The 22,209-nt window shown below is 35.7% G+C and overlaps 1 protein-coding gene across 1 annotated transcript; it reads left to right on the forward strand.

The window, feature by feature from the left end:
- The first annotated feature begins 21,421 nt into the window (after positions 1-21,421).
- LOC114163532 (uncharacterized) lies at positions 21,422-21,862 on the forward strand. The gene has a single exon (XM_028047836.1). It carries the CDS (start codon positions 21,422-21,424, stop codon positions 21,860-21,862), a length of 441 nt encoding a protein of 146 aa, XP_027903637.1.
- Positions 21,863-22,209: the final 347 nt, after the last annotated feature.

Genomic DNA, 22,209 nt, shown 5'->3' on the forward strand with positions numbered 1-22,209 from the left:
GAAAATACCAGATTGCAAGTCTGTTCCCACATGCAAGAGTCCAGGTTTATCATAAGATCATCATACACGGAAATCATGCAATTCAATCATGAATTAAATGCTTAAACATGCAGTTCAGACTCATCAAAACAGATTTTAAACGATTTTGAGTAAGAATTAGCTAGCTCCCCTTACCTTTGGAATTTTCACAAGCAAAGACTCTTCAAGCAAGAGAACACCTCAATCTCCCAACCAAAGGCACTGAATTACAATTGCCAATGGTGAGAACAGATCCTACCACAACCCAGAATGATGGAATTACCTAAAATTCTAAAATTAGAAGACAAGGGAGGAGTACAAGTTGACTTACGCGTAGGGAAGGAAGGATTAGCTTGGGGAAGTGGTTCTGATCTAGCTTTAGTCCCAAATTCTGCAATAATGAGAAGGATTTTAGACCTACTACAGTGAATTTTTGGTGATTTCTGGTAGAGAGAAGGTAGAGAAAGAAAAAGGGAAGGAGAGAGTATTAGGGGAGAGTGTGGGCTGTTTTCAGTGAAGTGGGTGGCAGAGAAGGGGTTCTCACATATTCTATAATATTTTCTTAATTATCAAAAAAATTACAAATTATTTTCAAGTAATAAAAAATAAAAATTTAAATGAAATGATACACCACTTTGTTCTTTTTTAACAATTGAAAAGAATGTGTTATAATCTAACTTACCACTATTGAAGTACAATTAGATTAAAAAATTATTGACGTAGCCTAACAATGAACAAAACAAATATAGCATTTTAAAAACTAATATATACGCTTAACCACCTCTACAGTAATTTCTTTTAAATAATTGGTCAGTCATAAGTAATTAGGACTTTCTTGTAGTACAATATTTCAATTAGAAAACTTAAAATGTTATCAAATTTAATAAAAAATAATAATCTTTTCTATTTTTAATTTAAAATACTTTTTTAAATATGTATTTATGGCTGAATATTTCTCAATGTTTCTATATATTTATATTTTTTATTTTTTAGACAATGATAATTTTACTAATATTTCATTATCTTATTTTTTTTATTATATTATATTTCAATTATGAAACTAAAAAAATTTATCAAACCAAATAAAAAAGATACTTTTTCTTTATTTTGAATTTAAAATACTTTGAAAATGCTTATGTATATTTTAATTTTTTCACATTTTTTTAATATAATTCTATTATAGGATTTTTAAATTTTCTATTTTTTTAATATTTCTCCCTTAAGATTTTTAGAAAACTTGATGTTATTAATATTTTTTTTATCTTCTTTCTATATCACAAGATTTCAATTAAAACAATTTGGATGAGAGAGTAAAGTAAAGGCATAAAGCATAAAGTAAAAGGCATGAAGCAAGTGTATCTATGTACCTTTGGTCTCCTTTGTTTTTAGCACACTTTGACCACTTTTTGGAGACATATGAGACACATTCTTTGTCTCCTTTTGTGCTAGAACGAAATTAGCCTTGCACACACCATAGTTAGCTCTTTTGTCTCTCATTTTTGTAACCTTATTTGACCTAGTTTCTAGAAGCTAGGGTTAGGTTTTTGTAGAGACATCCTTAGGTATCTTTTATTTGCTTAGAGGCCCCTAAACTCTTCTATATAAGGGGTGCTCCTAGACATGTAAAATGGTTGAACATTTTGAAGTAAAAACACTCTTGTGTCTCAACCATTTGTGAGAGTTTCCTCCCTTGGGAGTGAAACTTTTAAGCCTTATCTTGCATAGCAAGTGACGGCACACATCCACTCATCTTCAAGGTTGTCATGGCTTCTAGCCTAGCCTTGTAGTGGCGTGCTTCTCACATTTTTACCATTTCTTTCCTTTCCATTTTATGTTTTCTTCTTCCTTTAATTGTTCTTGGTTTTCTATGGTTTATGTGCTTTCCATTTCCTTTATGTTTTGAATTAATCCATCATCTTCTTCTCTTGAGCTTTGTGAAAGGAACCTTCACATCTAGATAGCTTGCTATCTTAATGTCCAGTGGGAATTTCACTTAGCTTTCTTAATCAACTCACACCATATTCAATAATCTTAAAAGAAAACAAGATAATCCTTCATCATTTGGTATCTAGTGCCTAGGTTATCTTGAATATGGTGTTTTTCATGTGCTAACCTTGTCTTGTTGTAGCTATCTTGGTATGGTTCAAATCCACTTCCATGACACACAAAAATAGTGCTGGCAGAAAACTTGACGATTTTAAAACATTAAACTGCACCAGCTCAGCGGTCCAAAAATTACGTTTTTGGTGTCAAAAGAAAGCTCTTTGAGTCTAGTTTCCAGAAAAAAAAAGAACAAACGCATTTGGAGTTCTGTGGAGAAAGTTATGATCAAATTATTGAGCAAAGGTCAGATCTGCCAAGAATACGTGAATCAGCGTTTTCAGGTTTTGTTGTGGCAGTTTGGCTATGGTCTTGCACCTCTTTAAGCTCCTAAATGTGGTTGGATAACATGTCTTTGGATGCTTAGTCTTTGAGCCTCAAATCCATATGTTTAAATGCATGATAGCTACATGTTTATGTCTTTGTGTATGTCATGTTGAGTCTTTAAATGTGCCTAACTTTTGCTTGAGTCATATGTCATATGTTAACTTGAAGTTTTCTTATTCTGATTTTTTCAAGTATTTGAATCTTGCTTTCACTTTATGTCTTGCTTGATGTTTGCTCCATGAAATTGATTTTGGCCAAAAACTTGAGGAACTAAGTGTCCAAGCCACCTAAAACTCTTTCTCACCATTTTATTAAGCTAGTTGTGAAAAGAAGAAAATTTTTACACCAAAATTTGTCCAAAAACCGAGAGCAAACTTGCTCATTGGTGAACTCAAAGTGTGTTTTTCACTAAGTGTAATGCTACTAGTTTTCATGCTTGAGAAATGGGTGATATTTGTTAATTAGTTCCATGCTTTAACTTGGTTATGATCTTTCTTGGTGTATGCATGATTTAAGACTTGAAGATGCTTGTCAAGTGCTTTGTCTTTAAAATGTGCTTTTCTTGTTTTAGTCTTGTTAAAAGTTTTGTCTCAAACTTTTCTTCTTTAGAGTTTAGCTTTCCTTGTTTTTGTGCTTTTCTTGCTTGTCACTAGGTGTTCTTTGTTTTGTCTTAGTAGTTTTCTTTTCTTGAAACTCTTGGGATGTTGTGGCCGAATCACTTGTATTGCATTTGAAAGGTTTTGAACAAGTTTTTAAAAGTGCTTGCTTCACTCCTTGGAGGAGCTTTGAGTGTAGCCTTGCCTCATTACTTTGGGAGAGTGATCTAAACACTTGGGTTACATTTTGGGTTGGAATTGGTCTTGGTTTTCATGTTGTCTAACCCCTAATTCATTTATTTTGTTTTGTCTTTGAGTGTTTTGTTGTAGGAATCATGGCAAGTTTATCAAATGCACCTACTCCAAACAAAAACAATACATTGATGAGATTGCTTCGGGATTTGGAGTTGTCTAGGAAGGAGGCCTTTGAACAATTGAGAAAGGACAAGGAGCAAAGTGACCTAAGAATCCAAGAGCACATTCAAAGGCTTGAAGCTAAGGAGCAAGAAAGAGAGGCTAGGAAAAGAGGTCATTCTAGGCGCAAACCAACACAAGAGAAGCAAACTCCAAAGATTCCTAAGTTCAAAGGAGAAAATGACCCAAACATCTACATTGAGTGGGAACAAAAAGTGGACCAAATTTTTACCATTCATGTAGTTAGTCATCAAAAGCAAGTAGATTTGGTAGTCTTAGAGTTTGAGGATTATGCCATGACTTGGTGGCATCAATTATGTATGGACAATATTAACCAAGAGTCACTCGCGACTTCTTGGAGGGACCTTCAAAATTTGATGCGCGCAAGATTTGTTCCTTCCTACTATAGGAGGGAGACTCTTTTGAAGCTCCAAAGGCTTCAACAAGGGTCCATATGTGTGGATGAATATTACAAGTTAATGGAGTCCATGCTTCTAAAAGTAGGACTCCAATTTGAAAGTGAAGAGGAAAAGGTAGCTAGATTTGTGAGTGGGTTAAGGAGAGACATACAAGATTTAGTAGAGTTATATGAGTACTCCTCTCTTGACAAAGTTTTACATTTGGCCATCAAAGTTGAAACTCAATTGCAAAAGAAAAAAGAGGCCAAGAGGAGTGGTTCATACAATGACTACTATTCTAGTACTTGGAAAGATAAAGAAAGAAAACATGATAAATCACCACTCAAGAGTTCCAAAGACCCACCTCCTAGGACTAATTCGTCTAGGCCTTCTAATGAAACTCCTAATTCTTCTCAAGGTACAAGGACAAGTTCTATAAAATGTTTTAAGTGTTTGGGATATGGGCACATAGCTTCAAATTGTCCCACCAAAAGAACCATGGCCTTAAACCTTAAAAAAGAAGTAGAGAGTGAACATTCTTCTCCCCTTTCCCCCAAAAGTACTTCTTCCCACACTTCTTCTTCAAGTGAAAGGATTAAACCCCTTGAAGGTGGATTGTTAATGATAAGGCACCAACTAAGACAAGTTTCCAAGGAACTTGACCCTTCTCAAAGACAAAACATTTTTCATTCAAGGTGTCATATCAAAGACAAACTATGTCCCCTCCTCATAGATAATGGAAGTTGTGTAAATGTGGCTAGCACAAGGGTTGTGGACAAGCTTGGCTTGAAAACTATCCCTCATGCCAAGCCCTACAAGCTATCATGGCTTAAGAAAGAAGACATTAAAGTAACTCAACAAGTCCTCATTAACTTTTCAATTGGAAATTTTAAAGATGAGGTGTTATGTGATGTTGTGCCTATGGAAGAAACTCATATTTTGTTAGGTAGGCCATGGCAATTTGATAGAAAAGTCTTTTATGATGGCCATGCTAACACCTATGCTTTCTCCTTCCAAGGCAAGAAGTTCACACTCCTACCTCTCTCACCCAATCAAGCAAATGAGGACCAAAATAAAGTGGAAGATAAGAGAAAAGATGAAAAAGAAAAAGAGCAAGTTACCTTCAAAGTATTACTTGCCTCTAAAAAAAGATTTTCAAAGCAAGATGGACATCACCATCCTTCTTCTCTTGCAAGGCTCAAAAGGAAGACCCAATGCGCAAGCATGAGAAGAAGAGTGGTCTAGAAAAGAGGGATGGCCTAACCAAAGCTAGGGGTAGTACCCTTAGAAAAGATGGAACAAGAGCTCATAAAAGGGAGGCGCAAAACCTCCCCCAAATCAAGTCAAGCTCCATCTACAAAGGCTTAAAGAATTTGTGGTCAAATTCTCTCCAAGAATGGGAGGATGATGAAGGATTGACCCCAACCAAGGATGAAGGCACATGATTAAGAAGACTAAGCATGTTTAGAAAGGAAGTTCACTAATCCTTCATCCCTTTCATTTGTGTTTGTTATTTTTGATTCCCTAAGTTGACTTAGTTGAATCAACTTTAGTTGACTTGTTGACCTTTGACTAGGTTTGACTTGTTGGCTATAGTTGACTTGACTTAAGCCAACATGCTAATCTATGTTTATTTGCTTTGTAGGTTAATTAGGAATAAGAAAGAAATACTAGGTGGCGCATGGTGATTGGGGAGCATAAATGATTTGGAGGAGAGAGTAAAGCAAAGGCATAAAGCATAAAGTAAAAGGCATGAAGCAAGTGTACCTATGTACCTTTGGTCTCCTTTGTTTTTAGCACAGTTTGACCACTTTTTGGAGACATATGAGACACATTCTTTGTCTCCTTTTGTGCTAGAACGAAATTAGCCTTGCACACACCATAGTTAGCTTTTTTGTCTCTCATTTTTGTAACCTTATTTGACCTAGTTTCTAGAAGCTAGGGTTAGGTTTTTGTAGAGACATCCTTTGGTATCTTTTATTTGCTTAGAGGCCCCTAAACTCTTCTATATAAGGGGTGCTCCTAGACATGTAAAAGGGTTGAACATTTTGAAGTAAAAACACTCTTGTGTCTCAACCATTTGTGAGAGTTTCCTCCCTTGGGAGTGAAACTTTTAAGCCTTATCTTGCATAGCAAGTGGCAGCACACATCCACTCATCTTCAAGGTTGCCATGGCTTCTAGCCTAGCCTTGTAGTGGCGTGCTTCTCACATTTTTACCATTTCTTTCCTTTCCATTTTATGTTTTCTTCTTCCTTTAATTGTTCTTGGTTTTCTATGGTTTATGTGCTTTCCATTTCCTTTTTGTTTTGAATCAATCCATCATCTTCTTCTCTTGAGCTTTGTGAAAGGAACCTTCACATCTAGATAGCTTGCTATCTTAATGTCTAGTGGGGATTTCACTTAGCTTTCTTAATCAACTCACACCATATTCAATAATCTTAAAAGAAAACAAGATAATCCTTCATCAAAGCGTCTAAGGCCATTATCCTGCCAGAGACTAGGGCCTCCCGCCACTCTCACCACTTGGGTCAGCTTGCTCTACCTGAGACTCATTGACCCATTAGAGTTTCGGGATCCGGTCCTTACTTGAATCCATATCTTAACATATACACTACACACCACCATGAGGTCTCCCCACGAGACTCATGGAATTACGCCTATCACACACCAAATTCATGTTTCGCATATTGTAACCACCACTTCCATTTCATACATCCAATTCTCATTTCACCAAACCATTATTCAACAATTCCATGCCATAGCTCATACCAAACATACCAATTCCAGTGCATGCAGATCAAACAACCAAGCATATTTAATACATACAACCAAACCATGAATAAATTCAAGGAACCAAGATCATTTCTGCCTCATTCTCGCTTAGGATAAAAGCCTTCGCTTAAGCTACAACCACTGTCTCGCTTAAGTTAGGCGTTGTCGCCTGAGCGAGTCCTGCAACAGTGGCCCTCTATAGTCTCGCGCTTGGGCGAGACCACCACTCGCCCAAAACCGAAGTTCCTCGCTTGGACGAGGACATGAGTAGAGAACGTCAGGTTTTCCTCGAGGGCTCGCTTAGGCGAGCCATTCTCGCCTGAGCGAGACAATGTGTCGCTCAAAACAAGAACCCTCCGCCTGAGCAAGATGCTCGAGCAGAACCAGGGCGAGCTTCTAATATTCTCCTCTAGGCGAGACGAGCTCGCTTGGGCGAGAATGATAGTTCTCCCCACTGTTAGCACACATGCAGCAGAGAAATAGTTCAAGCCAACATCCAACAATGCATACAACCCAATTTCATTCGATTAAACATGCTACTCAAGCTTATAAACACGAAACAACCCAAAAACACACAAAATAACTTTGAACTAGTAAATCTAGCTTCCCTTACCTTGCTTAGATGCTAACAAAACGAAACAGACCCGCAACTGAAAGTACCACAGCTCCAAGAACTATATTAGAGAGCTAACACATGAAGATTTGTACAAAACGAGGTTAAGAGACTTAACCCTAACTTGACCAACGTGCTCAAACAGTGAGAATAGGGGAAGGAACGGAGCAGAAGCTCTAAAGCTCATCTTACTTGGAAATATAATGGGTTTTGCTAGCTCAGAGGCAAACAAACTTTGTGCCCTAGCAGAACACCTTGCAAGAGACAAAAGGGGGGAGAAGGAAACTGTTTCTGAAAAGGAGACAAGTGAAAATGAGAAAGTTGGATAAGGTATTGGGGTCCTACAGTTGGGCTGGCCTTGGGCCTACGAAAAGGCCAGGCCCAATGAATTATAAACTGGAAAAAGGGGCTTACATATAGCACAAGATTTCAATTAAAAATCATTTAAAACTTATCAAATTATGTTTTTAAGATAAAAGATTTTCTTTTTCTGTAAAGATATAACAAGTTATTCTTTTAAAGTTGTAAAAAGATAAAAGATATAACTAGAACATAAAATTCAATCAATGTAATGCAATAACGTCAAGTAATAAACATTGAAAAATTAAATTAAATGATACATCCAATTTGGTATTTTTAATTTTATTTTATGAATAATGTTTATATATTATGATTACCACAACCATTATTATAATAATATTTTATTCTACAATATTTTCTTAATTATCAATAAAATTACAAATTATTTTCAAGTAATAAAAAATAAAAATTTAAATGAAATGATACACTACTTTGATCTTGTTTTTTAACAATTGAAAAGAATGTGTTATAATCTAACTTATTCACACAGCATAACAACGAACAAATCAAATGTAGCATTTTAAAAACTAATATATGCGCTTAACCATCTCTACAATAAATTCTTTTAAATAATTGGTTAGTGATAAGTAATTAGGACTTTCTTATAGTACAATATTTCAATTAGAAAACTTAAAATGTTATCAAATTTAATAAAAAATAATAATCTTTTCTATTTTTAATTTAAAATGCTTTTTTAAATATGTATTTATGGTTGAATATTTCTCAATGTTTCTATATATTTATATTTTTTATTTTTTAGACAATGATAATTTTACTAATATTTCATTATCTTATTTTTTTTAATATATTATATTTCAATTATGAAACTAAAAAAAATTAACAAAACAATTAAAAAAGACACTTTTTCTTTATTTTGAATTTAAAATACTTTGAAAATGCTTATGTATTTTTTAATTTTTTCTCATTTTTTAATATAATTCTATTATAAGATTTTTAAATTTTCTATTCTTTTATATTTCTCCCTTAAGTTTTTTAGAAAATTTGATGTTATTAATATTTTTTCTTATCTTCTTTCTATATCAATAGATTTCAATTAAAACAATTTAAATTTTTATTCAATAAAATTAAAAAAAAAGTAACTTTTTTATTATTTTTTAGTTTAAAATATTTTTAAAATATTTATCGATTTTTAAATATTTCTCGTTTTTGAAATATAATTATATGATAAGCTTTTTAGTTAATTCTATTTTTTAAATTTTAGAAAATCATACTTTAGTAATATTTTATTAACTTTTTTTTCTATAGCACAATATTTCAATTGAAAATCATTTAAAACTTATCTAATTATGTTTTTAAGATAAAAGATTTTCTTTTTTTTCAAGATATAACAAGTTATTTTTTTAAAGATGTAGAAAGATAAAAGATATAACTAGAACATAAAATTCAATCAATGTAACGCAATAACGTTAAGTAATAAACATTAAAAAATTAAATTAAATGATACATCCAATTTGGTATTTTTTATTTTATTTTATGAATAAGTTTTATATATTACGATTACCACAACCATTATTATAATAATATTTTATTCTATAATATTTTCTTAATTATCAATAAAATTATAAATTATTTTCAAGTAATAAAAAATAAAAATTTAAATGAAATGATACACCACTTTGTTATTCTTTTCTAACAATTGAAAAGAATGTGTTATAATCATACTTACCACAATTGAAGTACAATTAGGTTAAAAAATTATTGACGTAGCCTAACAATGTTTCTACGTCAAATAATTCTTTTTTAAATATGTATTTATGGTGGAATATTTCTCAATGTTTCTATATATTTATATTTTTTTATTTTTAAGACAATGATAATTTTACTAATATTTCATTATCTTATTTTTTTTATTATATTATATTTCAATTATGAAACTAAAAAAATTTATCAAAACAATTAAAAAAGATACTTTTTCTTTATTTTGAATTTAAAATACTTTGAAAATGCTTCTGTATTTTTTAATTTTTTCTCATTTTTTAATATAATTCTATTATAAGATTTTACAATTTTCTATTTTTTTATATTTCTCCCTTAAGATTTTTAGAAAACTTGATGTTATTAATATTTTTTCTTATCTTCTTTCTATATCACAAGATTTCAATTAAAACAATTTAAATTTTTATCCAATAAAATAAAGAAAGTAACTTTTTTATTTTTATTTTTTAGTTTAAAATATTTTTAAAATATTTATCTATTTTTAAATATTTCTCGTTTTTGAAATATAATTATACTATAAGCTTTTTAGTTTATTCTATTTTTTATATTTTAGAAAATGATACTTTAGTAATGTTATATCCCGTCCGGATATTACGAATTTACTTAATAAACTAAGACAATAATATTAAATGCTCATTTATTAAGCTCCATATTCCAAAACATGGGAAATATAAAACTTTTATTACATCCGAAGTTAACTCAAATCCAAAAAAATTAAAACTCAATTATAATGTCTACGGGCAGTAATATGAAATATTACAAATTCTTTAAAAACTCATAAAATATAAAACTCTGAGAAAGTCCTCTCCCAACTAGCCCCGCTCTGGCTCTATGCCTCACCAGATCCACCTACAACATCGACTGCTCTTGTGTACCGCGTACACGATCATCGCCAAACACAAGCAAATAGGGTGAGCTAACAGAATAAAATATATGCATCAATTTATATAACAAAACACACACAAAACCAAGGATCATCATCCTTTGATCTCATATCACATGGCCACCACCATGTAATCCATGTTCTACGTCTTTGGTTGATAATCTCAAGCTATCTTTGTTGTCCATCCTACAAGCCACCATTGGTAGAACATATACGGGAACACTCGTTATTCCGTGCCACAACCTGAAGAATACTCGTGTTACGGTCCATCCTGAGCCACAACTCTAGGAATACTCCAGCATCTAACCCTTGAGATATCGCCCAAGGCCTCGTAGACCACACACATCCAAAGCAAGCAAAACACAACGTCTGCTTCATCAAAAGTCACCTGGCGCTCCACACGAGTCGCCAGGCGCAAAAGACTTCTAGATCACTTGGCGGGGGACACGTGTCGTCAGGCGCCAAGCGCCTCTAATGCTACTGTTTCTACAACTATCGTCTGGCGGGACAACCCTTACCGCCAAACGCCACACACTTCAATTCTCTACTGGTCTCGTAGCTATCGCCTGGTGGTCGAACACCACCGTAAGGCGCTACACCAGTACTTGCGCAGTACTAGCTTTTAACCACCTAGAACAAAGTAAAATCAATCCATTCATATTTCATATATATTCTTCCCTTTTAAACCCATGCTAGCACTCAATTCTAACTTATGAATAACGCATGCTGAAACAAGTATAAGCAGCATCATTCTAATAATTTAAGCACATGATCTTGGCACCAATGCAAATTAATATTGACACACATGCATTCATCAATAACCAATTCTCAACATGTGACCAACCCAAAGGGACATTCAAATTGATAGAGGCTTACCACACAACCCAATCCTGCTTCATTAGAAGTTACTTGAAATTATCAAGAGCTTATTCATGTATTTTAAATACACCAAAATCAGCAATATTGAGTAACGTATATCTCTGGCTACTGACCTCCAAATAAAATCTCCATAGTTCAAATTGAAGAACTACGTGTTGTGGACCACATGTCAAAATTTCACCTAAATCAAACGGTTAACGAACCGGGAAATGCAGTTTTACGAAAAGTGCGTGAACCAGAAAAATTGTGGCGCCTAGCGCCCAGAAATCAGAAAGGTAGTGCCTGGCGGTACAAAAATAGCGTCCGGCGGTTCCTGTAGCGCAAAAAGTACGAAAAACAACGTTTTTCGTGAACAGAAACCCTCGCGTCGCCTGGCGGTAGCTCTTCACCGCCAGGCGGTGTTTTAACAGTAACCCAGAAACTTAGTAATTTTAAGGTGAGTCGCCTGGCAGCAATTCATGTGCCGCCAGACGCTGCATATAGTTCTGGAAAAAATCCCAAATTGTTCTGCATCTGCGTAATCCCAAAAACCCCAAATCAACAATTCTCGCATTCGTCTTGACATAATTATATTTTTCCCACATCATATTTATTCAATTTAGACTATTTTTGTATAATTATCACGTGTAGAATTTAGCCTCACTCTCACAAAATCCCAAAGCGCGTCCCGACAATCACAAAATGTAATTTCCATTGCTGCAGCGTCTATTGCCTGGCGGCACATACTTGCCGCCAGGCGGCACATCAAATTCTGGGCAAACCCTAGATTTTTCCCGCACCCGTGAGGAACACTAAACCCCCAAATCTCGTTCTAGTCAATCAAGCGCATAAATTACAAACAAATCGATTTCATAAGTTTATACATTCAAATCATGCACATGAACCTTGCTCATTATCCAAGCATCACAGAATCCATATTGAATCGTTGAACAAGAACACAAGGGTTCGCGTTGCCTGGCGGAGTCACCCTTGTCGCCAGGCGGAAAATTTCCAGAAACTCGACCAGTGGAAAATTAACACAGAAATAGGCACCCAAACATACATCATACAACGTAAAATTATACAATTTCATATAGACAAATAAAGCAGCTCCCCTAACCTGGATATCCTTCCTCCCAAGACAATTTGTTGCAATTCTTTATTATCTCCAATGGTCTCCCTTTGACTCTCCACCCAAAAACTCTAAATATCTCTGCAATTCAACTCTAGTGCTCTCAAAATCTGCAGCCCATTACCCTCACAACAATACTTGCCCATTCAGTTAGGGTTTCCTCCACCCTTTCACATTCATGCCAAAAATTAGTTTAGCAAAAAAAGAAAGCTCAATTTGGGTTCACCAAGGTTTGAACCCATAACTCCTTAATCACAAAGACAATTGCACAACCAATTCAACCAATTCATATTTCATGTTGTTATAACTTAACATGATCATGCACATAAATAAAATAATAACAATTAAATAACACATAAATGACATACATAATACTCGAACCTAAGTCCTCTCACACAAACCAAGCACTCTCAACCATTTGAACTAGTATTTTTCCAAATCATAACAATCTCCCTTAAATGTCATAAAGGCTCTCCTACCTGTATTTATTAAATAATTATTTATTTAATTATTTAAATTTCACGGGTCTTACAAGTAATATTTTATTAACTTTTTTTTTCTATAGCACAAGATTTCAATTAAAAATCATTTAAAACTTATCAAATTATGTTTTTAAGATAAAATATTTTCTTTTTCTTTCAACATATAACAAGTTATTCTTTTAAAGATGTAAAAAGAAAAAAAGATATAACTAAAACATAAAATTCAATCAATGTAATGCAATAACGTCAAGTAGTAAACATTGAAAAATTAAATTAAATGATACATCCAATTTGGTATTTTTTTATTTTATTTTATGAATAAGTTTTATATATTATGATTACCACAACCATTATTATAATAATATTATATTCTAGAATATTTTCTTAATTATCAATAAAATTACAAATTATTTTCAAGTAACAAAAAATAAAAATTTAAATGAAATGATACACCACTTTGTTCTTCTTTTTTAACAATTGAAAATAATGTGTTATAATCTAACTTACCACAATTGAAGTACAATTAGGTTAAAAAATTTTAAAATAATTCTATGATAAGATTTTTAAATTTTCTATTTTTTTAATATTTCTCCCTGAAGATTTTTAGAAAACTTGATGTTATTAATATTTTTTCTTATCTTCAATCTATATCACAAGAATTCAATTAAAACAATTAAAATTTTTATCCAATAAAATAAAAAAGTAACTTTTTTATTTTTATTTTTAGTTTAAAATATTTATCTATTTTTAAATATTTCTCGTTTTTGAAATATAATTATACTATAAGCTTTTTAGTTAATTCTATTTTTTAAATTTTAGAAATTGAAACTTTAAGAATATTTTATTAACTTTTTTTTCTATAGCACAAGATTTCAATTAAAAATCATTTAAAACTTATCAAATTATGTTTTTAAGATAAAAGACTTTCTTTTTCTTTCAAGATATAACAAGTTATTCTTTTAAAGATGTAAAAAGATAAAAGATTTAACTAGAACATAAAATTCAATCAATGTAATGCAGTAACGTCAAGTAATAAATTTTGAAAAATTAAATTAAATGATACATCCAATTTGGTTTATTTTATTTTATTTTATGAATAAGTTTTATATATTATGATTACCACAATCATTATTATAATAATATTTTATTCTATAATATTTTCTTAATTATCAATAAAATTACAAATTATTTTCAAGTAATAAAAAATAAAAATTTAAATGAAATGATTTGTGAGCCCCCTTTTTCCAGCTTATAATTTGTTGGGCCTGGTCTTTTTGTAGGCCCAAGACCAGCCCAGAAAGGGACCCCCAATACCCCTTTCGAGCTACTCACTATTCCACTTGTCTCCTTTTTCAGAAGCTGTCTCCCTCTCTCAAACACCCAAGACTCCAGATAGAGCTCTGCTAGGGCACAAAGATTGTTTCATCTTCGAGCTAGATACGGTGGTTCTGTCTCCAAGTAAGTTACTCTTCATGTCTGTCATAGCCTTTCTTTCCCTTTCTAGTTGGGCGCTTTAGTTGCGTTAGAGTTCATCCTCTTATACTCATTTTGGGTCCTGGGGTTTCTGTTTCAGCTCACTATCTTAGCTGGTGGAGCTGTTGTGCCTGGGTTACATTCTCTGAGTTACTGCTCCATTCTCTTGCGCCTAAAAAGGTAAGGGAAGCTAGGTTTTTAAGTTCTAAAGCGATTTTTGTATGTCTGAGGGTTGTTCTGTGTTTTGGGTTCTTGAATGGTATATTAATCATGTGTAGATGGTTGGTTGGTAGTCTGGATGTTACTTTGTGTGGTTTTTCTGCCTTGCATGCGTGGAACAGTGAGGGAGAACTGATATTCTCGCCCAAGCGAGCTCGTCTCACCAAGGCAAGAATATCAAAGGCTCGCCTAAGGTTTTGCCTCGAGCGCTCGCCCAAGCGGCCCATTCGCATTTTCAACGACACCCCGTCTCGCTCAAGAGAGACGGACTCGCCTAAGCGAGAGCTCATGAAATCTCATAGGGGCCACTATTGCAGTCTCCTCTAAGCGAGAGCCTGTAGCTTAAGCGAGGCAACTTCCCTCGCCTGAGCGAGGGCTCCTAGCTTGAAGGAGGCTGGTGCTGAATTGTGTTCTAACACTGTTCCCTTGTATGCCTGGGTGATTTATTGCATGATGGGCTTAAGTTGCCTCTTTAAACCATAAAGTATGTATTATGGTATGGTTATTTGATTCATATGAACTGAAATTGGTATGTTGGCATGAGTAGCACATGGATTTTGCGTTGTATGGTTGAGACCTTGCATGAGAATTTAATGTTTGAGATAAAGGTGGTGTATAAGGCATGAAACATGAATTTGGTGTGAAATAGGCATAATTCCATGAGTCTCGTGGGGAGCTCTCATGGTGGCGTGTAGTGTATATATATTAGGATAAGGATTCAAGTAAGGACAACATCCTGAAACTCTAATGGGTCAGTGAGTCTCAGGTAGAGCAAACTGACCCAAGTGGTGAGAGTGGCGGGAGGCCCTAGTCTTTGGCAGGATAATGGCCTTAGATGCTTGAAGGCTAACCTTGTGTGTGGTAGGGTGAAACCCATTGACAATGGCTCTGCAGAGCAAGCATCCAGTGAATGTGATCCTAGTATATTTATCTGGATAATTGAGTCATAGTGTCCTGCTTGTTTGCTATAACATGATTCTCTATGCCTACTGTTTTGTATGCTTGGACTGTTTAAGCACTTGTCTGTTATACTATGATAAATTTAAATTACACTAGTTTACCCTTTCATTTTTATGTATGTTCTTGTCCTATTTTCTCTTTTGCGATGATCACCTTATTGGTTGAAGCAGATGGGAATAATGCGGGAGATATGCCTGATTGTGGCAGCGACGCGATCTAGTGGGAGTGTTGTATGTGACTCTCAAGAGTGGTTTTGTGGCCCTAGCGCCTATTGTAATTCCTTGCTCTAAGAGTATATCTTTGGCAAAACTGTTAAACTTTTGGATCCTGTTATGTCCATGGCATTGTAGTGTGCCTAAGTCTCCTTTAAAAGTACTCTCTTGGATGATTGTAATAGTGGATTTTCTTATGTGCACTATTCATCGGATTGCTCTTGCATTTCTATAATTATGCGATGTTTTTATTTAGTAGATTCGATCTATTTAAATGGGATGTCACATTTTTATGGTATCAGAGCCTTCGTTCCTTAGTTTCCGTGGGCTATGTGTTTGCTTAGCTTTCGTTGTGCCTTTCTTGTCGCGTTTAAATGAGTTTCTAGTCTAACCAAGTTTCTAATGGTTCTTTCTATGTGTCCAATGGTATGACACCCCCTCTTATAGCTCCTCCTGCACCCCCACAAGGCGACGGGAAAGACCTTGCTAGGGCAATTGAGGCATGGATGCAGCCTTGACGCAATAGAGCAACGCTATGTTGCAACAACATGAGGCGGATATGCAACGCCAATAAGCCTCCCTTGAACAACAATACCTAGTGATGCAGCAGATGGAGGCTGCGAGGCAAGCTTCTGAGGCTGCCCAGAGGCAGCACATGGATGCTCTCCGCCAGTTAGGGGAGAATGCAGCTGGTGCTCCGATGTATGGTCCTCGTCCCCAACCTCCACCCCCTGAATGGAGTTTGGAAGATTTCTTGAAGCACCAACCTGCCAAGTGTAAGACCCGGGAAAATTAATTAATTAAATAATTAATTAATTAATAAATGCGGGAGGAAGGCGTCTTTATGACATTAATTATGTTTAATGTGACGTGGAAAAGTGCTAGCTCATGTGGTTGAGTGTACTTTGATTGTATGAGAGGACTTGGGTTCGAGTCCTATGTATGCCAATTATGTGTCGTTGTTTTATGATTTATTTTAATAATATGTAAGAGTATGGAATTTGAAATGTAAACTTATGTTGATTGTGTATATAACCAAATGGGAATTGGCATAGTGGTAGTACTTTGGCCTTGTGAGTGGAAGGTCATGGGTTCAAACCTTGGTGGACAGAACTTAACCTTTATTTTTATTAAATTTGGTTTAGAGTTAATGTGGAAAGGTAGAGAACTTAGAAGAAATTAGGTAAAGGGAAGGGTTTTGGCAGTGTTGGGAATTGGCTTTTGAGAGGAGCACGGGTTTGAGAGGATACCTGTTGGTTCTGTGTGTTGGCTTTCTCAATTGTAATGGAAGTGTGTTGAATTTGTGTATGTGTGATCAGAGTAATGATTGGGCTGGGTGGTCTTATGTTGCAAAACCCTTTTATGCATTATATGTTTTGGGAATGAGGGTTTTTGGTATGGAATGGTTGTGGAAGCCTAAGTCTTGTGTTTTGGTAGCTTACTTGGATATAATGCATGATTCTGATGTCTGTTTTCCATTACATTGTGTTGGTAATGTTTGGTTAGTGTTTTGGTATGGTTTTGGCGAAGTGTGTGCGTGAACAAACTCGAAACCCTGCAAGTCTCGCCCAAGCGGGTCCATCTCGCCTAAGCGAGAATTGCAGAGTCTCACGTTGAGTTCTGATTCGTAGTTCTCACCTAGGCGACCAAGGAATGGTTTGAGCGACATGGTCTCTTGCTCAGGCGAGAGGCACTCGCCTAGGTTTAGGTCGCGAGGAGAACTTGAGAGTTGAGCGCGATATCTCGCCCAGGTGAGAGGTTTTGGAGTTTTGAGCGACTGACACTCTCACCTAGGCGAGAGTGGCTCGCCTAAGCGAGTCTTCGAGGTGTGTTCTTGTCTGTGATTGAATCCTCGTCTAAGCGAGGTTTGGGTGTGATATTGGGCGACTGTGTTGCTCGCCCAGGCGAGGAGATCTCGCCTCAGCGAGATGACGTGAGGTGGTTGTTATTTTAAGCTCGCTCAGGCGAGGTGGGTTAGCCTAAGCGAGGCTGAGGGCTTAGCTTGGGCGAGGGTCCCTAGCTTAAGCGAGTTTTATGTGAAATTCCATGTTTGTGTGTACTTGTGTGTATGATTTGGCTAATTTAACTTAGGTATAGGAAGTATATGCATGTGTTGTGACTAGTGGGCTTGAAGGACTAAGTCCAATAGGGGTCTAAGATGTGCTCGGTGGTTGGACACAAGATGTGCATGGAACTGATTGAGTTCTCGTCGGCTACTATTGGGCGAGGAGTCCTTAGTATGGTGATTGCATGTGTCGGACGCACGATGGGCAAGGAACTGTTATGTTCCCTTCGGCTACTATTGGGCAAGGAGTCCATAGTATGGTGATTGCGTGCGTGCCAAGGTCCAAGTTATGAGACTTGGATGTTTATACTACAAGCGAGGAGTCTGTAGGGCAGGACTATGAGCGGGATAGGCTCATAAGGTTGGACCACGAATGAGTTAGTTTCGTGGGAGCATAGGGAAGTCCTAAGACCTAGTTCATGCATATGACTCATGAAGGACTATGAGGTCATGGTTTGGGTGATTTGGAAATTATGAATGTAATTATGTTATTTTAGGTTGGGAAATATATTTACATTCATGTTTTGTTTATATATTGTGCATAGCTCACCCTTTCTGTGTGTCTGTGGCGATGATCGGATAACTTGTTATCCGGGAGTAGATGATGTGACAGGTGGGCCAGGAGATGCTTAGACTCGGAGCGAGGGCTAGCATGGGATATTTTTTAGATACATATGTATATGTTTATTATTTTATCTTTGAGAATATCATGTAAACCCGACAGGAGCCATTGACTTTTATTACTGTTTTATGAATTATGGACTCCTGGTCTTATGGCTTTATGTATGAAAGTTTTAAATTTCCCGTGTTTTGGGAAATAGTTTATAATAAATGCGACACTTATTGGATTTCGAATTTTTATTTATTAAATATCAGTAATATTCCTTAGGGATGTTACACCAAGTTTGATGGCAAGGCGAGTCCTGACCAGGCAGACCAGTGGATGAAGGATATGGAGCACATCTTTGATGCCAAGAGATGCCCCAATGAGAGCAAGCTTGCTTTCACTGTCTACATGCTCACAGGAGAGGTTGAGCATTGGTGGGCCAGCATGAGGCTGGTTATGGAAGAAAAGCATGAGGAGATCACATGGGAGGCCTTCAAGAGGAGGTTTCTTTCAGAATACTTCCCAGATAGTGTGAGATACGCAAAGGAGGTGGAGTTCCTCCAGCTGACACAGGGGGATAAGTCAGTGGCTGAGTACGCCGAGAGGTTCAAGCATTTGGGGCGTTTCTACACCATGTCGCTTGATGAGGAGTGGTGTTGCAGGAAGTTTGAGAATGGTCTCAGAGGAGACATTCGCTTGATGGTAGCCCCACTTTCCATCAAGGACTTTGCGGCCTTGGTGGAAAAAGACAGAGTCATGGAGCGAATAAAGGTAGAGGTAGAAGCCCAGCAGCAGCCACAGTAGAGGGTTAGCGGATCATCTAGGTCCAGGCCGAGAGTTGAAGAGAAGAAGAAGTCGTATGCTAGGCCTCATCCACAGCTTCAGGGGTCTATGGGCTTTTCTTCCCCACCCAATAGGATCCAGTGCCATCATTGCGGAGGATCGCATGTGAAGATTTTTTGCCCGTAGCTATCCGGGTTCCGCAGGTGCAACCATTGTGGTAGGGAAGGCCACTTTAGCAGAGACTGTCCGACCTTGAGGAGGACCGTGGCATGACCTTCATCACAGACTCCGAGTAAGACTCAGCAAAGGAGGGGAGGCAGCAGGCCTCAGGTCGCAGGCAGGGTCTATGCAATGACGGGGTCAGAGGCAGCGGGTTCAGGTAACCTCGTCGTTGGTTGTTGTGTGATTTTTGGCAAGTCTTGTTGCGTGCTTTTTGATTCTGGAGCAACACACTCTTTTGTGTCAGAGTCTTGTGTGTGGGAGTTGGGTCTGCCGGTGTGTGAACTACAGTTTGATCTCGTGGTATCTAATCTAGCATCTGGGTTGGTTAGGACTTCTGCAGTGTGTGCTAGGTGTCAACACCCAATTTCTTCTGGGTAAATGCATTTGTTTGGTAAAAAAAAATATAATAATAAAAGTAATATATAATTTAATAATAATAATAAATAATAAAATAAAATAAAAAATATGTTTTGATTTATGGTAGGTTTTTTAAACTTTAATTCTACCATCGGAAAACAAGAAAAAAAAAGAAAAAAAGAAAAAAAAAAGAGAAGGAGAATCTAATTTATTATAACACTCTTTTCATAAGTCCAAATGTTTTACATATTTTTACCCCCATTTGTTTGCTATTTACACTCTTCACATGACATGTCCGAAAAGAACGTTTATTCATTTCTATTTTTAGAGAAGCGTATAATATTAGGAGCAATTTTTTTATAATAATTTGAATAAATATCTTGCATTTACACTCATGGGTCTCTTTGTGTTGTCAGACTGAGAATGTTTTATTTTAATTAGAAGCAAATATTCCCGATATAATGCTTTTAGAGAATGGTATGATTTTAATATTTAGGCGAAAATATTCTTGGTAATAATTAGAATCAATTATATGAATAATATGTTATGATTTGATCACGATCTTTATGCGACAGAGAATATTATTCTAGTAATTACAGGCAATATTTCATTAATAATTATAATCAATATTGTGGATATTATGCAATGATTTAATAAGACCAATTCCTTCCCCATATATTTTATTATAATTAAATACTAGGATCTTAATGATACCCCAAGGTGCCTATATATGCACAAAATTACTCTAATGCAAGACACAGAGAAAAAAATCAGAAAAACCCCTCTCCTTCTTTATTACCAAAGCACGCGCAAAAGGGAGTCACCTTAAGGTAAATGCTCTTTGCACCTAATGCTTTTCATGACTATCGTGTAATATCAAATATATTATCGTCTGAACCGTTGTATGATTAAATGTGTTCGGGATTCTCATGTTAGATAATTTTGGGTTTGTCATAGATGTGCTCAACCTTTCTCTTTCTCTTTATTTTTATCTTGGTAATTAAAAATGTGTTTTTTTCGTAGGCTTTAATTCTCTAAAAAAGTAATAATAATAATAAATATAAAAAATAAAAAAATTATATTATTTCTTTTATGTAAGTATTGAATATCATGTCAAGTCTCGGACTTGTTGATAATCAAAACATTTTTAATTATCTTTTAATTAATAGTAATAAAAATAAAAAATTATAAAATCATTTTAAATATCATGTCAAATCTCGGATTTGCTTGATAAGGAAATCTTTTATCATGTAAAATCTCGGGTTCTCTTGATGTTAATACAAAAAAATATATATTAAAATCTAAAAAATTTAAAAAACAAAATAATAATATCAAACAAAATTTTTTTTTACAAAGAACTACGTTATCCCTAATTTTCCAAATGAAAATACGTAGGAGCGAGGTACAATCCTCGTCGGGCCCAAAAAAATAAAAAAATAATTTTGTTTTAATCTTTAATATTTTTGTATGTGTTTTTTATTTGTTTGATTTTTGGGGAATAACAAATATTTTAAACATCGAATTCTATCTTGCACACTTAATTAAAGAGGGAACCGTCTTAAGACGAGCGTTGTGGGGTGCTAATACCTTCCCCACACGTAACCGACTCCCGAATCCAAATTTGGTTTCGAAGACTATTCTTTTTAAGGTTTTTCTATAGTTTTCCATAATAAACTATGATGGCGACTCCTCTGTTCTTTTTTTTTAAATTATTTTCGTCGTCCCGCCGCGATCTTGGTTGCGACACCAGGTGTCCAGTGGAAGTATAGGGACGCATGTATAAAGTCAATCTCATATGCCTCCCTCTGCAAGGGCTAGATGTGATCTTAGGGATGGATTGGCTGTCCACCAATCGCATTCTCATCGACTGTCGGGAGAAGAAGATGTTGTTCTCCAACTTAGAGGAGCCTGAGTTGTTGTCTTCCCATGGGGTTATGAAGGAAATCCAGGACAACGCACAATGCTATATGATCTATGCCAGGATAGAAGTTGAGAAGGAGGAAAGAATAATAGTGATACCCGTGGTCTGGGAATTTGAGGATGTCTTTCCTGAAGAGGTGCCAAGTTTACCCCCTTGGAGAGAAGTCGAGTTCTCCAAAGACTTAGTACCAGGAGTTGGTCCTGTGTCGATAGCGCCTTACCGCATGGCTCCAGCGGAGTTGATGGAGTTAAAGAGGCAGATAGAGGAATTGCTTGAGAAGCAGTTTATACGGCCAAGTGCTTCGCCGTGGGGAGCGCCTATTTTGCTAGTAAAGAAGAAATATGGTAGCTAAAGGTTGTGTGTGGACTATAGGCAGTTGAACAAGCTGACTATCAAAAACAAGTATCCCTTGCCAAGAATAGATGATTTGATGGATCAGTTGCATGGAGCGGCAGTGTTCTCCAAGATTGATCTACGGTCGGGTTATCATCAGATTCTGGTGAAGGGAAAAGATGTTGAGAAGACTACTTTCAGATCCAGATATGGGAACTACAAGTATGTGGTTATGCCATTTGGTGTGACCAATGCTCCAGCTTTGTTCAAGGATTACATGAACCAGATCTTCTGGCCGTTTTTAGATAAGTTTTTCGTGGTCTTCATAGACGACATTCTCATCTACTCCAGGACGCATGAGGAGCA

The sequence above is a fragment of the Vigna unguiculata genome, chromosome 9 (assembly GCF_037176805.1).
Source record: "Vigna unguiculata cultivar grain cowpea cultivar isolate G323 ecotype 2 chromosome 9, ASM3717680v1, whole genome shotgun sequence".
NCBI lineage: Eukaryota > Viridiplantae > Streptophyta > Magnoliopsida > Fabales > Fabaceae > Vigna > Vigna unguiculata.

What these genes read in the sequence shown, in the direction of transcription:
- LOC114163532 (XM_028047836.1), top strand. Translation starts at nt 21,422, where the DNA reads ATGGATTGGCTGTCCACCAATCGCATTCTCATCGACTGTCGGGAGAAG.